This window comes from Schistocerca cancellata, chromosome 1, assembly GCF_023864275.1.
Source record: "Schistocerca cancellata isolate TAMUIC-IGC-003103 chromosome 1, iqSchCanc2.1, whole genome shotgun sequence".
NCBI lineage: Eukaryota > Metazoa > Arthropoda > Insecta > Orthoptera > Acrididae > Schistocerca > Schistocerca cancellata.
Genome location: NC_064626.1, coordinates 81,250,470 through 81,268,144, shown reverse-complemented (window position 1 = coordinate 81,268,144; position 17,675 = coordinate 81,250,470). Strand labels below are relative to the sequence as shown.

Below are 17,675 nucleotides of genomic sequence, written 5' to 3'. Positions count from 1 at the left end.
CACTTCTAATTATTCTTGAATGTTACTTGTATTTCTAGTGGTACGTGTAAGGAATGAAAATGAGGCAGATGGAAACAAAGAAAGTAAGCTGTTAATTGTTGTCTAACTGCGAGGTAAGGTGGTCGGTGTCTTCATGGAAAAATGTTTGCAGTTGCCTACAGAACTGTGACTGTCCCATAGGCATTCTCCTCTTCGTCTAGAGCAAATCGATGGCCCCAATTGTCTTCCTTCATGATTCCAAAAATATGGAAATTGCACACATCCTTACCCATCCTCTATACAGCCCGGTCTCTTCCCTTACTATTTCCATAGTTTTGGAGCCCTGAAGAAAGACATTCATGGCTTTGACTTGCTTCAGATGTAGAGGTGCATTGTTTGGAAGACAACTACAAATACTTTTCCATGAAGGAATAACCATTTTTGTCTCACAGTGGGATAAATGTGTTAACAGTTTATTAATGATTATGGTAATTGCTTTGGAAGCAATAAAAGATTTAATTACCTTTTCCATCTGTCTAGGTTTGACTGTCCCTTATATAAAGGTAATCATATGAATAAAGAATGAGTTTCGTTTAAGAATTATAGACAAAAATGCATAGGCTGAAAGCAGTATCACTATAAATGTATTTAAGTGCGAACCAACATTACGAAGAACTCACTTCATTGCTCAAGCACATTTATAACGTACCTTCTAAATAAAACATCCTGTATAAATATAATTGAGGAGTATATATTATGATTAGGCACTAAACCAAGACACACTGAGTATGATAAAAATAGTCGTAAAGAAAAGAAATTTGTATGCTTCTCATACAATCAACAAAAAATTGTAACATCTAGTAAGTAGTAAACAAATCTTGCGGGGTCATCACCCAAGTGACTGCATTGTCTTGATGAAACATTTTGGATAGTTTCCTACTTATAATCTTTACTTTATCTGAAGAAGTGTTGGAAAAATGTGTCAAGATGACTTCATTAGCAGCTCACAATCTGAGAAGTTTCTTTTGTGGGATTTGCTGAAAAAATCTGCATTTTGTCTAATTTGTAGTTCCTGCCTGATATAACTTTGAAATGTTGATTAATTTCACTAAGAAATGTGTCTTGAAATTGTATGGTTGTAAGTAAATTAATAAGTAAGTTTTTTTAAATTTGTGTCCTAACTGAACATTCATTTTCCGGCGTTACGGATACATGTTTTTCGTTGGTTATTTTAGACATTTAGAGCAAAAGGAAAGGTATTGCAATCAGTAAAAACAAGCTCCTCAGTGTTTTTGTTCATAGATCTGTTTTATTGTGAAGTAAAATTAGAAGTTGGCAAATAAATTCTTAGTGATTTTAATGAAACCACAAAATGATGCTTGTATTTAAATAGAACTCTCTGCTGCCATATAATGTAACATGAAGTATTTAATACAAGAGGTTGTAAACTCCTTAATTGAATAACATGTACTCTCATCAATACATTCAGCCTGAAACTTTTTGTAGTGTCAGTATAACAACACTTTATGATGTAAGTTAAATTTATTCATGTCCTCCTGTAGACACACTAAAAGTATTTCTCATGTCTTGCAGTCAAACACCATTTCCGAAAATTATACATTCCACCTCCCACCCTTTCTGAGTATTCACAGTGCTTTACAATCTCTCAGATATTTATGTAGTTGCTCATAATGAACTAGTACAGAACTATGTACCTACAGGGTGGTGCACGAAATGTGTTACCATTTTGTTTTTTAATATAAACTTTAACGTCAATACAATCTGAAAGGAATTATATTACAATGAAGAGCTGTCCATGGAAATTTGTTCTATCTCAGCATATGCTCAATATGTCCACCATTTCATTTCCTAACTTCCTTCAAACGAACTCTGAAGTTAGTGATTATCTTATGGCGCATGTCTTCCGTAGTTTCACTGCAAGCTTGAAGAATAAGTCTTCTGAGCTCCATTAAATCACGTGGATGTTTCAGGAAAATGTTTTCCTTTAGGTACCCCCAAAGAAAAAATTCACATGGATTGAGGTCTGGATTATTGGGTGTCAATTTTGTCCATCATTGAAGCAACCTGGAAACCCGAGTGAAATGATCCGCATGTAGAAATGCTTGTGTAAAAACTCCAACACAATGTTTGCAGTATGTGGCCTCGCTCCATCTTGCATGAACCACTGTGTGTTGAAGGGCAAGGCAGTAGCAAGAAGCTGTGGAATGAAGCTATTGCAAAGCATGCTCAAATAACGCTTGCTGTTCACAGTTTCTTCAAAGAAAAAGGGTCCAGTAAGTCCATGACTGGAAATTGCTGCCCACGCTGTAATCCTTGGAGCATAATGTTGTCATTCATGAAGCACTTGTGGGTTTTCAGTGGCCCAAAAGCGTACATTTTGTTTGTTAACCACACCGTCTAAATGAAAATGCGCCTCGTCTGAAAACCAAACGTTGTTGAGAGTTTCTTCCCTATCCTCCGCCCACTGAGCAAACAGTAGTCTCTGCTGCTTGTGTTCTTCAGCAAGCTTCTGTGCACAGGTGGTTCATATGGCTCTGAGCACTATGGGACTTAACAGCTATGGTCATCAGTCCCCTAGAACTTAGAACTACTTAAACCTAACTATCCTAAGGACATCACACAACACCCAGCCATCACGAGGCAGAGAAAATCCCTGACCCCGCCGGGAATCGAACCCGGGAACCCGTGCGTGGGAAGCGAGAACGCTACCGCACGACCACGAGATGCGGGCAATGTGCACAGGTCATCTTGTATGGGTACATATGGAGGTCACTTTTAAGAATGCATTGAACAGAGTGTCTGGATATTCCCAGTTGCACTGCTGCCATTCTACATGATTTCCTGGGATTTATCTGTACAGCAACTCGTACCGTTTCAATATTCTCGAGTGAACAAACAGGCTTAGGCCGAAGCCGCTTCGCATCCAATACTGTTCCTTCCTGTACAAATTTATCGTACAACCTGTGGATGGTCTTCTTGCAAGGGACCCATCGTGTGTTAAACTGTTGTCGAAAACATCTCTTGAGTCACAACAAGGCTTTTTGTTTCATGAAAAAGTAACACAATTGCCGATCGTTGCTGTGTCGTCAGTCTTCCATTGTCAGCCATTGCTGCTTACTAGTCTCCTAGCGGCAGTATTGTGAATTACACGTCATTTCATAACTCATTTGTTTTTCCAAGCTCTGCTGGTACTGCTGTAGAGATCCCAGCAGGATATCTAATGTGCGTCGTAAATTGCGAAACAATTGGTAACACATTTCGTTCGCAACCCTGTATTGTGTAGTAACCTGTTTAATGCCGTTTTCTGTATATACCTCTACTTCTTTTTTTGTTATCCTTTAGATGGACTTCACATGCTGCAGGTAGACACTATAACAGTGATATTAAAATTTTTTGCTGAAGTATGCTCTGAAGGCAAAATGCGTGACTGGTTGGGCTCGTCAGAAGGTTCTGTTTTCTGGCTGCCCTTGCTTCATTTACTTTGCACAAAAAGTTGCGGTGTGGATTCTACTAGCTCGAGGATACCTAAAAGGTAACACTTGTTTTCATAGAACTCAGTTGTGGTATATTTATTTGTTAGTTACAGTGCTTAATATTTCAACACACTTTTGTTTTAATACATTTCTGTAAGGAATTTAATACACATATCCTGAGTCAATGCAGTTATTATTATTATTATTATTATTATAATTATATTGAAGTTGCTTCTTTCATGCTGAATCTCCACCTTTCCTTCGACTAATTATTTCATCTTCATATCACAGATGTGAACTGCGAAGTGAATCATATGCTGCATTGGAATCTGCAACAATAAAGTTCTTGTCCCAATGTTGCTGGTGCCACCCATCAAACCAAAGGCTTCTGTCCAAAGTACTGTGTGATGTTATCAACGAACAGAAGACAACTCAAGGTATGTATTAAGTGAGCTATCTCTCTCTCTCTCTCTCTCTCTCTCTCTCTCTCGCTCTCTCGCTCTTTTACACACACACACACACACACAACAGTAGTTGATCACGTACTTTGTCTCAATGCAACATTGGTAACAAGTCAGATAGAAAGCTTCCACAAGAGAGCAGTTCAGTGCACTTGTAAAGCATTTGTGAGACAACATATATCAGTCAAAATATAAACAGACAAAATACTAAAATATGAAGATAGACTATGAGGTGCGATACATAATTGTTCCACAGCAGTAAACAATCGTAACAATACAGAATTATAAGGCAGCAAAAAAAGTGGCGGGCAGTTGGGGGGGGGGGGGGGGGGTTAAGTCAGAATGCTTCAAAATACGTGCTTAGAAAACATAAGGAAAATAGCCACTATTGCTCAAAGATTGTCAGGCAACAATTCCTTGCTTCTGTTAAGCAGAAGAAGGTGCCACTTACTTCTGTATAGTCACAGGTCACAAATGACACTTTCATAATCTCAAACAAGAGAAAAAGTAAATCTACAAGAATTGGCATCAGTATTGCAAATTCAGTAAAACTCACACACTTCTTCGCTAGTCTGAAAAATAATTACTTTTATTTTTTGAGACTCGAAAACTATACTATTTGTGATATCGTGTTTTATGAAAAATGGATTGTAAAGTGATTTCCTGCAAAGTTTCTGCAGCCAAAAGGGCTGTTGATTGTGTTTTGAATTTGAGGTGCAGGGCACTCTCTGGAAAGTGTTTGTACTTTGTTAAATATATCTAATTAGTGGAAAATAATTCTTATTTTAATGTGTAACCTTACTAACGCGTGCAGAACAGAAATCATGCTTTGTGCTGAAGAGGAAGTTACAGCAATAAAATTAAAAATACAATTTCCATTCCATGTACTGTTTTTCATAGTCACTTCAAAAATTTTGCGTTATGTTGATATAAAATTTTTTCACAGATGTATCATTCTTGCATGGAATCTCTGGTTTCACACGTCGCTTAATCCTGCAGTTGCTATTGGAGAATGAGAAGATACTTTTATTTATCAAATCGGATTACTCTGTGCAGCGTGTGCGTCTGTCAACTAGTGCACCATATCACCCACGATATGGTGTTGGTCATCAGCAGCAGCTGTTTTATTTCAGTACACAGACAACATGTGGGGAAATACTCAAGAGTATATTAGGTATGCAAGAAATGTTGTTACATTCTTTTATATCTTTTTATTTTGTGAGGCAGGATTAGAGGTAATTGTGTATGTTCTTATTTTTGTTCTTGCAGTCATTTACAGATCAGAGATATCTTTTTCAAATAAGCTGTTTCGTTTTTATATATTTATATAAAAATTGTTACATAGTGTATGATACAGTAGGTAGTGCTGCTTCTCAGAAAACTACAGTTCGCACTAAAGCTATACAGTTTCTTATGGCATTTGATGACAGGATTACAAAGGGTGAAAATCAATGTAAAGTTAAGAGTTATTATATCATAGGAAATAATGAACCATATGATTGCTTTCATATTTGATCGTTTCTGTACATTAGTAAACCGAGCAAGAATTAGGATATAAAATTTCCAAACAGTCAAATGTATTGTGAAATTAAAACGCTGTGAAGTTGTACAGAAAGGAAAAAAAGGTAGATAAATACTGCTGGTAGTATGGACACATTGAGATAGATCTAATATTTATTGTTTGTAAAACTTTCTCTAGGAGACTATAATCAATAATATGTTGGGTCAGAAAGTAGTAGTGTTGGAAATTTTTCTTTGTGTTTATGCAATGTCTTCCCACTGTGTGAATTACCATTAGGGCCACAGGCTACAGTAAAACTTGCTCAACATAGAATCGCCTGGCACTAAATTAATTTTCCAAATTGGACAAGTTTCAAGATTACACAAAACTCACTGGGCTATGTAAAATTTGTCAGGTATCATGCACACAAGTACATAAAAAATTTTTAATCATGCATATACTGTATTTATGTACCTTCACACCAGCACAATAAATGTTCATTTACTGTATATTGGACAATAGAACACTGGACCATTACACTAATTTATCTAATTGACAAATAACATGGCATATATTTTTACTCAAACTTTAAATTCATTTATTACACTGAACAACAAATTTGAAGTGAAGTGAAAGTGTGTAAATTGCATGATTTTGGGTTAGTTGTGTTTATTTCAGTATAAAATGATACAAAATCTTCATCTTCATAAGTATTTAGCTCTGTTGTTGTCTTCAGTCCTGAGACTGGTTTGATGCAGCTCTCCATGCTACTCTATCCTGTGCAAGCTTCTTCATCTCCCAGTACCTACTGCAACCTACATCCTTCTGAATCTGCTTAGTGTATTCATCTCTTGGTCTCCCCCTACGATTTTTACCCTCCACGCTGCCCTCCAATACTAAACTGGTGATTCCTTGATGCCTCAGAACATGTCCTACCAACCGATCCCTTCTTCTGGTCAAGTTGTGCCACAAACTTCTCTTCTCCCCAATCCTATTCAATACTTCCTCATTAGTTATGTGATCTACCCATCTAATCTTCAGCATTCTTCTGTAGCACCACATTTCAAAAGCTTCTATTCTCTTCTTGTCCAAACTATTTACCGTCCATGTTTCACTTCCATACATGGCTACACTCCATACAAATACTTTCAGAAATGACTTCCTGACACTTAAATCTATACTCGATGTTAACAAATTTCTCTTCTTCAGAAACGCTTTCCTTGCCATTGCCAGTCTACATTTTATATCCTCTCTACTTCGACCATCATCAGTTATTTGGCTCCCCAAATAACAAAACTCCTTTACTACTTTAAGTGTCTCATTTCCTAATCTAATACCCTCAGCATCACCCGACTTAATTCGACTACATTCCATTATCCTTGTTTTGCTTTTGTTGATGTTCATCTTATATCCTCCCTTCAAGACACCATCCATTCCGTTCAACTGCTCTTCCAAGTCCTTTGCTGTCTCTGACAGAATTACAATGTCATCGGCGAATCTCAAAGTTTTTATTTCTTCTCCATGGATTTTAATACCTACTCCGAATTTTTCTTTTGTTTCCTTTACTGCTTGCTCAATATACAGATTGAATAACATTGGGGAGAGGCTACAACCCTGTCTCACTCCCTTCCCAACCGCTGCTTCCCTCTCATGCCCCTCGACTCTTATAACTGCCATCTGGTTTCTGTACAAATTGTAAATAGCCTTTCGCTCCCTGTATTTTACCCCTGCAACCTAGCTCTAGCTTTTCAAAAAAAAGTAATCTAAATTTTGGTATAAATAACTCACTAACTAAATATACATTCATATTCCCAGATTCAGCATAACAAATATTAAGTGAATAACTACCTGAATTACGTTATGTGCTATGCATTGATAAATGTCTGCCATTCTGGAAGTATAAAAGTAAAATATTAAGAAAAAATGAAGATAATATTACATGAATGAAAATGTTTTGTAAGTCTACTTTGTATCAGAACTATGTAAAGCACAAAAGAAAATATATAAATTAACTGGTCACAAATGTATATAAAGGATTAAAGATGTTAAATGTCCATATGTACAGTATATACAATTACATATTTTGTTCAGAGATAAATTCAGATGATAACCGTTTTCGCTTGTCTTGACTTTTATACCCACACTCGGGAACATCCCTTATGACAGTCCAGCAGTAATCTGCTAAAATAGTAGGGCTTCACTTTTCAGCATACTTCTTCTCAAATATGGCAATATCTTGATGAAATTGCTCCCAATGTTCATCACTTACTGCACCACAATCTTTAGATAAGGAGTCAAGATGGGTATGTGGAAATGCATTTTCGATGACATCTTGCAACCAAGTTTTTCATAAGATGACAACATGTTGTCTACAATCTCCTTATAATTCATTGCTCATTTGTTCCCTAAGAACTGTAAACAGACTGTTGTAAAACATTAACATGCTTGCTTCTTATCATCTTGTATGATTCCATCAAAAGTATGGTCTCCAAAAAGCTCTCGAATCTGTGGGACTACAAAGATGCCCTCCTTTACTTTCGCATCACGAAAGTAAGGTAATTTTTGCTTGAAGTACTTACCGTATTTACTCGAATCTAAGCCGCACTTTTTTTCCGGTTTTTGTAATCCAAAAAACCGCCTGCGGCTTAGAATCGAGTGCAAAGCAAGCGGAAGTTCTGAAAAATGTTGGTAGGTGCCGCCACAACTAACTTCTGCCGTCGAATATATGTAGTGCTACAAGGACATGCTTTGTAGGCACAGAGATAAATACTGGCGCCAAAATCTCTGTGTCAGTAAATAAATTAAAAAAAAGGTGGAAGACGAGCTTTTTTCTCCGCCCCGAGTTTCGACCACTGCATTTTCGTACATTATCCAACGAAGTAAATACAAATTCCGTATTGTTCATCTTCGAATGTAGCAGAATTTCAATGTACTACGAAAATCCGACTGGCAAGACTGTTTGGGATGTTTGTCAATATGGCCAACTCTACGTGTTGAATTTTTTACTACCTGTGAGAAGAGGTGGTTGCTAATAGGAACCTGACGAAATGTGAATCACATGCAGTATTCTCTTCACCATAAGAATAATATGAATGTAAACATTATGCCACGTATTCTTTCGTGTTTGCTGCTATTTCATTTAAATCCTATCTGCCTAATAAACTACGAAACTAGAGTGAGACAACAGCAAACGCGGAAGAATATACGTATCATGTCATGTTTACATTCGTATTTTTCTTATGCCTAATAGTGATACAGTCAGAAATTAAGCACGGCAACTGATTAGATTTTTAAATCTAAGATGACTAATTCCTGTGCAGAATTTGACGTACTAGAGAAGCGGCCGCAAAGATTTTCAAACGGAGAAAAATTTTCGCCTAACTCTCGTTCATAACATATTCTATCATATGCAGTCTATTATTTGTTTCTTGTTGATCATTATCAAAGAAAGCAGTGTAAGTAACAACAAATAGCAGTCTCTTGCCATTTTTCGCTAGTGAGACGATTCCTCTCTTTTCTTTTTTTTTAATTGTAAGCGGCGGTAGCGCGCACAAAAGCAAGTCATGCCGCGCGCGGCGACAGGCCGTAAACACGCACTATCAGAATGAGACAAACAATGCATGATAATGCATTTTCAGCTCAGAGTGACGTTAACACCTATAACAAAGAAAACGGCACTTATCAGATCAAAGCAAAATAAGCAATCGATTCAAACCAGACGAAGCACGTGAAAAGGAAGGGTACCCGTATAAATACGGACGGAGCGCCTGACGTATAGCAATGGCTACCTGATAAAACTTAACTGTTAAGCTTACGACTCGAACCAAACTCCAGTAGCTGTATCGTCATTCATTCGACCTAAATTGTGTCTCGTATTACAATGGACCAACTTTGTTTTGATTTGGAGGTGCGGCCTAAAACTTTTCTCTCCCCTTGAATTTCGAGTCTCAAATTTCAGGTGCGGCTTAGATTCGGGAAAATTTTTTTCCTCGATTTCGAGTCTCATTTTTCGGGTGCGGCTTAGATTCGAGTGCGTCTTAGATTCGAGTAAATACGGTAAACATGTCACCGTCCTTGTTCATTCCCTTAGTAAAGTTTTTCATGAGACCCAACTTGATGTGCAAGGGTAGGAGCAGAATCTTTTTAGGGTCTACTAGAGGTTCACTCTTAATGTTCTCCCTAACTGCATACAGCAGTGCAACTACTGTCAAGTCACCACAAATCTGCCATTGAGAGTCATTATACAGGGTTATTACAAATGATTGAAGCGATTTCACAGCTCTACAATAACTTTATTATTTGAGATATTTTCAAAATGCTTTGCACACACATACAAAAACTCAAAAAGTTTTTTTTAGGCATTCACAAATGTTCGATATGTGCCCCTTTAGTGATTCGGCAGACATCAAGCCGATAATCAAGTTCCTCACACACTTGGCGCAGCATGTCCCCATCAATGAGTTCGAAAGCATCGTTGATTCGAGCTTGCAGTTCTGGCATGTTTCTTGGTAGAGGAGGTTTAAACACTGTATCTTTCACATAACCCCACAGAAAGAAATCGCATGGGGTTAAGTCGGGAGAGCGTGGAGGCCATGACATGAATTGCTGGTCATGATCTCCACCACGACCGATCCATCGGTTTTCCAATCTCCTGTTTAAGAAATGCCGAACATCATGATGGAAGTGCGTTGGAGCACCATCCTGTTGAAAGATGAAGTCGGCGCTGTCGGTCTCCAGTTGTGGCATGAGCCAATTTTCTGCAGGCTACGCGTGAAACTTGACCGCACACGTTCAACCGTTTCTTCGCTCACTGCAGGCCGACTCGTTGATTTCCCCTTACAAAGGCATCCAGAAGCTTTAAACTGCGCATACCATCGCCGAATGGAGTTAGCAGTTGGTGGATCTTTGTTGAACTTCGTCCTGAAGTGTCGTTGCACTGTTACGACTGACTGATGTGAGTGCATTTCAAGCACGACATACGCTTTCTCGGCTCCTGTCGCCATTTTGTCTCACTGCCCTCTCGAGCACTCTGACGGCAGAAACCTGAAGTGTAGCTTCACCTGAACAAAACTTTGAGTTTTTCTACGTATCTGTAGTGTGTTGTGACCATATGTCAATGAATGGAGCAACAGTGAATTTATGAAATCGCTTCAATCATTTGTAATAGCCCTGTACTTGATGCCTTCTAGTAAAATTTTCAAGTTTTGGTATGACTCTTTTATATGCACACTATGCCTAAGTGGAATAGAAGGAAGCTCATTACCAATATGTAAAAGCACTGCTTTTAAGCTCAGCTTTGATGAATCAATAAAGACTCTCCACTCATCAGGGTTGTAATTAATTCTGGGAGCCTCTATTAGACTATTTATGTCTACACATGCCACAAGACTATCTTGCATGTTAAAAAAAAAAAGAGTGAATTGTTGCTCTCTTCTGCGGCAGAATGAAACATTTACATTTGCTTTCCAGAAAATTGTGCTGCTGCAGTCCTGATGCTAAAATCTCAGCCTTAGCATTAGAGAGCCCAAATCTCTAATGAGATCACTTAACTCATTTTGAGACAATGTTTGTGGAACATCAGTTGATACATTTGGAAGAACCTCTGGATCTTGTGATGTACAGGTTCAGGACATTCAGAATCCCCATCAGAAGTAACCTTGCACTCCATTGGTGGTCCAGGTATCGGCAATCCTTCTTCGTGTAGAACTGGACGTATGGCAGATGGGATGTTAGGCTAGATCACTGTCTACTTCTTCTTCTTCTTCTTAGATATTCCCTTCTTGATAGGAGGAACCACACAAAAGTAATGCATCCAATTCCTGAGATTGCTGGCACAAGTGTTGCAGATCACATGTGCAGTCCAGGGTTTATCCTGATCACCTATTTTGCACCCAAAATAACAACTGTAAGCTTTTTTAATCAATGGAGTTATTTGCTGTTTTTGTGAAGCAAATGTCACTTCTCCACACACGTAGCAAAATGTGTCAGCACTGTTAACACAATCTTCTGGCATTTTTGTTCAATTCAATAGTAGTCAACTGAACAGCTGGTAGTTAATATGGAAACAAAGGTGCAAAAATGATTACATGCATTAATAAAGTCACTGAAGTTGAAGACGAGGGAGGCCAAAAGATCAATAAATTGGTATCCAAATGTTTATATCCAAAATATTGCACACAAGTAGGACCAGGGACAATAGTATAATCCATTGTTACTAGTTATTATAACTCTGACAAACCATTATAATATTTGATTTTAAACATAACGTAAAAATCCGTATATAATTATTTCCCCATAATAAAACAGTGTAAAATGAAAACTAGAGTTAATTTTGAATTGTCTTTGTGATATTTGCAATCTGCACATTAGAATTGATAGGAATTTGCTATTTTCATTCAGTTTACATTTTCATTGTTGCACAGTGTTATGGTATGTACATACCGTATTTACTCGAATCTAAGCCGCACTCGAATCTAAGCCGCACCTGAAAAATGAGACTCGAAATAAAGGAAAAAAATATTTCCCGAATCTAAGCCGCACCTGAAATTTGAGACTCGAAATTCAAGGGGAGAGAAAAGTTTTAGGCCGCACCTCCAAATAGAAACAAAGTTGGTCCATTGTAATATGAGACACAATTTAGGTCGAATGAATGACGATACAGCTACAGTAGTTTGGTTCGAGTCGAAAGCTTAGCAGTTAAGCTTCACCAGGTAGCCATTGCTATGCGTCAGGCGCTCCGTCCGTATTTATACGGATACGCTTCCTTTTCCACGTGCTTCGTCTGGTTTGAAACGATTGCTTATTTTGCTTTGATCTGATAAGTGCCGTCTTTTTTTTGTTATAGGTGTTTACGTCACTCTAAGCTGAAAATGCATTACTGTACTGTGTCATGCATTGTTTGGCGCATTCTGATAGTGCGTGTTTACGGCCTGTCGCCGCTCGCGGCATGACTTGCTTTTGTGCGCGCTACCGCCGCTTAAAAAAAAAAAAGAGGAATAGTCTCATTAGCAAAACAATGGCAAGAGACTGCTATTTGTTGTTACTTACACTGCTGCTTTCTTTGATAATGATCAACAAGAACCAAATAATAGACTGCGTATGATAGAACATTTTCTGAATGAGAGTTGGGTACAGATTTTTCTCCGTTTGAAAATCTTTGCGGCCGCTTCTTTAGTACATCAAATTCTTCACAGAAATTAGTCATCTTACATTTAAAATCTAGTCAGTTGCCGTGCTTCATTTCTGACTATATCACTATTAGGCATAAGAATAATACGAATATAAACATGACACGATACGTATATTCTTCCGCGTTGCTGTTGCCTCACTCTAGTTTCGTAGTTTATGAGGCAGACAGGATTTAAATGAGATAGCAGCAAACACGAAAGAATACATGGCAAAATGTTTATATTCGTATTATTCTTATGGTGAAGAGAATACTAAATGTGATTCACATTTCATCAGGTTCCTATTAGCAACCATCTCTTCTCGCAGGTAGGAAAAAACTCGGAACGTAGAGTTGGCCATATTGACAAACATCCCTAACAGTCTTGCCAGTGGGATTTTCGTAGTACATTGAAATTCTGCTACATTCGAAGATGAACATTACGGAATTTGTATTTACTTCGTTGGATAATGTATGAAAATGCAGTGGTCGAAACTCGGGGCGGAGAAAAAAAAAAGGTTTTGGCGCCAGTATTTATCTTTGTGCCCACAAAGCATGCTTGTATAGCGCTACATATATTCGACGGCAGAAGTTAGTTGTGGCGGCACCTACCAACATTTTTCAGAACTTCCGCTTGCTTTGCACTCGATTCTAAGCCGCAGGCGGTTTTTTGGATTACAGAAACCGGAAAAAAAGTGCGGCTTAGATTCGAGTAAATACGGTACATATTATTCCCAGGTTTATTTGCTTTACATTTCACTTTTTTCACTACACATCCAGGAGGAAAACTTGTTTTAATTTCTGGTTCAAAATTATTTTTGCTAAGCAATTTTTTGCACCATACAAGAGTTCCAACAAGTTGGGAGCATTTGTGTGTGCTGCAAATAGGATAACATCGTTTATGCATGCAATGGCTTCTTCAGGCGTATTAATTTTTCTAGGGACATCATTTTGCTCCTGGTCTTCTTCCTTTGTTTCATCATCATCATCCTCTGTGTTGCGAATTTCTATTAAATATGTTGCTGAAGTGAAAGTAGAGTGAGTTGCCCAAACTCAGCTTTGTTGAAGCACTTGGTGACAGTTTCGGGTTTTATTTCCTTTACTGCCAAGCCAATTCAATGTACTGCATCCACGACAGAAACTGACTGTGCAAGAGCAAACACACTTTCGGCTTCTTTACCACTAAGAATAAGAGACTGCATCAGTAATCGCCTATAATGACACTTGAATGTGTAAATAACGCTCCCTGGTCTATCGGTTGTGTGAGGCTGGTTGAACCTGGAGGAAACTAAGCCAATTTCATATTTGATAACATTACTTTTGGGTGGCAGGTTGCAGTGTCTAGGAAAAGGAGAACTTGTTGATTTCCTTTTTTCATTGTGGCATTCAAAGAGCTCAGCCATTCTTCCATAAGACCACTCAGCATCCACGTCTTTTTATTGCATCGCCATGTGCCTGGAAGCATACTGACAAGTATGTTTTTGAAACAATACAGTTTTGCTACCTTTCCAATCACCAGTTGCTTCTCCGTATCGCCTAACATGTTTCCACACAGCAGTACAGTGAGTCTTTCCTTGGACATCTTTTCCGCTGGTGCACTTTTTACCTTGAATTGTTAGCAATTCTGAAGGCAGTGCACAATAAAACAGTCCCATTTCATCGCCATTGAACATGTCTTTAAGGTCACAATTCACAATTTCTTGCAGGTCGTAGATCACAATTAAGTTGGACAGTATTGTCCTCTATTATGTTACTACACTTTCCTGCACATCCTTAGCTTCCCCACACCCTTAATTCCACATGATGTTGTGCCTTGCTTTGAAACTGTCTAGCCATCCTGTGGATTTCTTAAACTCCATAATTCCAAACTCTTTAGTGACTTTCAGAGCCTCACTGTGCAACATGGGTCCAGGTAAAGGTAAGTTTTTTGCCTGCACATTTATGAACCATTCCCACACTATTTCATTAATTTCTTTATTTTTGGTCTTTCTAGCCTTTTGTTTCATCTGTCCGTTCCCTTTCATATATTCATCCAGAATCTTATCCTTGTTTCTTAAAGTCTCATAAATTTTGTGTTTCACTGCATTTGAAACACAACATAATTCCACGCACAGAGAGTTTGTCTTTCTCACTCACCTCGATTACATTAATTTTTTTGTTAAGTGTTAACGATGCATACCATTTGTTCGACATCATATTACTTTATCTCTTAAAGTGCTACTAGTCAACTGAAACTGGTAGAAAATAATGACCTTACCGGGTAAAACCGTTGTTTAACAGAATGATACCCACCTCTTTCACTGCACACCTAACAGCAGAGTGTTGGTAGATGTTCAACAATGTTCCTGTATGCGCCGGCGTGCATCAATTATGAGGAAAATGAGAAAGCTGACAAACAGAGTGCCAGGAAACGAACCGTTTCTTTTGATGTACTGTACTGACACTGAGCGCAACTTATTCATTGTTGCATAGTGTGTCACGGTTTTAGGTCCACACCAGCAGCACCGAGATGTGTTGTACCACTTTTCTTGGTTTTACGCCACTTAACAGAGGTGTTAAAAGTAACGTCCTTGTAGAGTCGTGAATAACTAATGAGCTGTAATACAGTACTACTGTATAGGCTCTTTTCCACGTTATACAATGAATTATTAAGTATGTTCTAAGATTTGCTTTCCGTACCCATGTTAGGCATGTTCAGCTTTATACAAAAAATCAGCATATTAAAGTGCACTGAACGCATCGGGACTGAAATACTTGTACAGTTTAGGTAGATTTCCGAATTATATACATGCCGATTTGAGCAAGTTTTACTGTATCACAAAAAGATAACAAGTTTCCAGTTCTAATTTTGTTTTGAAATTATTAGTCAGTGTAACACAGTTATTAAGAATGTGCTGCTCATTTTCAAATTACATTTTGTTTATTTTATCAGCTGTATGTAAAGTGTACTACAGAAAATGGTATATCTTTGCAGTATGTTTTGATTAAAAGCTGTAACTTTTAGTTGCAGGGAGCCTGTTACCCGTTGTAAATGAAGGAAAATCACCAGAGGGTGGGGGAACTGCAACACCAGTTTCAGGAGGTCTTATTGGTTCAAAGAAAGAGCTTTGGGAATTAGGTATCTATATGGTTGATCAACTGTCTGTACAAGCTGGTGTCTCTGCCAAGGACAAAAGAACAAAAGATGCAAGGAACACTGTTGCTGCTGCAACACGCAGCATATCTGGCAAGAAATCGAGATCATCAAGTTTAGCAGGTAAGCCAACATCTTGTGTAGTTTGTAGTATGGTGCCAGTGAAGTGGAATGTAAACACCAGAATTTCATGTCCAAGTATGTACTTTTTATGTTCAATAATAGAGTTAATCTAGAAATATGGGAAATATTTGCACTACTATATGTTTTACCAGTTTTGGTTATTTAGATTAAAGTTCTGAGCCTAATATTGTGTGCTTTCTTCCTTCCAGATTCATCACAGGTATCCTCCCAGACAACCTCCGTGTCTCCTGTACAGCCACAAAGTTCCTGGAGCACGAGGCTTGCCCGGGAGTCCCACTGCCATCGCAGCTGCAGGTTTCTCAGTTGCTCACACTTGTGCTTGAGAATGGTGACTCACTTAGCACACCATGCCTTAAACTCAAACTTCATCACTTTCCAAAGACTACAGAGAAAAATGCAAAAGGTATGATATTTTGTGTGTGTGTGTGGGGGGGGGGGGGGGGGGGGGGCAGTGTGGAAAGATTAAAAAAAAAATCTACTAACCATGTGGCAGCAGGAGAAAACGCATATATATTATGGAAATGTGCAAGCTTCTGGAGCCAGTGGCTGCTCGTTCTGGCAGAAGGGTTGAAAGGAAAGGAAGAGGGATGGAGGAAAAGGACTGGTGAGATTTAGTAAATGATCAGAGTTAGGGAAAAGTCACACAGAAACCTGGCTCAGTGGAGACTTAATGGATGAGGTGAGTAGGTCTGGTAAGGCTGTCCCTGGCCCAGAGTTTTGGGTGACATTTCTGTGGCACTACCCCTTTCCTAAACCTCACAAGTCCTTTTCATTCATTCCTTTTCCTTGCTCTCCAGCCAGAAGAAGGAGCCACTGGCCCCAAAAGCTTGCACATTTCCATAACTTTTATACAGGTATGTGTTTCTCCTTTTATTTATCCAGTTATATTTTCAAAAATTGGTAATTTTTGTTGAACAATAGAATAAATAGAAATAATAGAAGGCTACTTACCACTTACAGGTGGCATTGAGTTGCAGATTGGCACAATGAGAAAGACGGCTAAAATATTTAAGCTTTCAGCCAAAGTCCTCCTTCCAAAGTACAAAATACGTACACGTTCACACAAGCACAACTCGTACACATTTGGCCGTTACCTCTTGGTGCTGGGGCCAGACTGCGTCTGACGCGAGCAGCAATCTATTTGGGTTGATGTGGATGTGAGGAGGCGGTATGGGGCAGGGAGGGGGGAGGGACAGCAGGGTAGAGGTGGAGGAAGGTGCCAGTGCTGCCTATGGGTGTATGCAGGGGGGGGGGGGGGGTGGGGGGTAGAAGGAAGTGAAGTGAAAGAGAGGAAAGGACTTTTTAGTGGCATTGGCAGGATAAAAGCCATGTTGGTAATATTGTGGTGAGAGTAGGAAAGGAGACAGACGGGTGGAGGACAAGGACTAGCAAAGGTTTTGGCTGAGGGGGTTATGGGAACAAAGGATTTGTATATGGAGAGTTACCACCTGCATAGTTTGGAAAAGCCAGTGTTGATGTGAAGAATGGCACAGACTGTGAAGCAGCAATTAAATTGAAGCGCATTGTGTTTGGAGCATGTCCATCAACCAGTGTATGAATTTTGGTTATTTTTTATTTCTTAAGTTCTTTGGGACCATGCAAGCCAAAGGTACTTGGTCTTCAAACAAATGATTGCGTAGTGTACATACCCAGTTATTTAACATGCACCCACCATGATGTGCTTGACTTTAATGACTGCTTCACAGCCCATGCCACCTGGATTCTTCCTACCATCACCAGCTTTTCTGAATTGTGCAGATGGGAACTACCCCCCTACAACATATAATTGTTTCCATAA

At 38.7% G+C, this 17,675-nt stretch overlaps 1 protein-coding gene across 1 annotated transcript in view; it reads left to right on the top strand.

Moving 5' to 3' along the window:
* Positions 1-17,675, top strand: part of LOC126176519 (baculoviral IAP repeat-containing protein 6) — a 329,968-nt gene that overhangs the window by 256,319 nt on the left and 55,974 nt on the right. Inside the window, exons 50-54 of the mRNA XM_049924030.1 lie at positions 3,343-3,532; positions 3,765-3,910; positions 4,881-5,108; positions 15,605-15,935; positions 16,066-16,280. Coding sequence (XP_049779987.1) covers positions 3,343-3,532; positions 3,765-3,910; positions 4,881-5,108; positions 15,605-15,935; positions 16,066-16,280 — 1,110 coding nt within the window. The remainder of the gene's footprint in view (positions 1-3,342; positions 3,533-3,764; positions 3,911-4,880; positions 5,109-15,604; positions 15,936-16,065; positions 16,281-17,675) is intronic.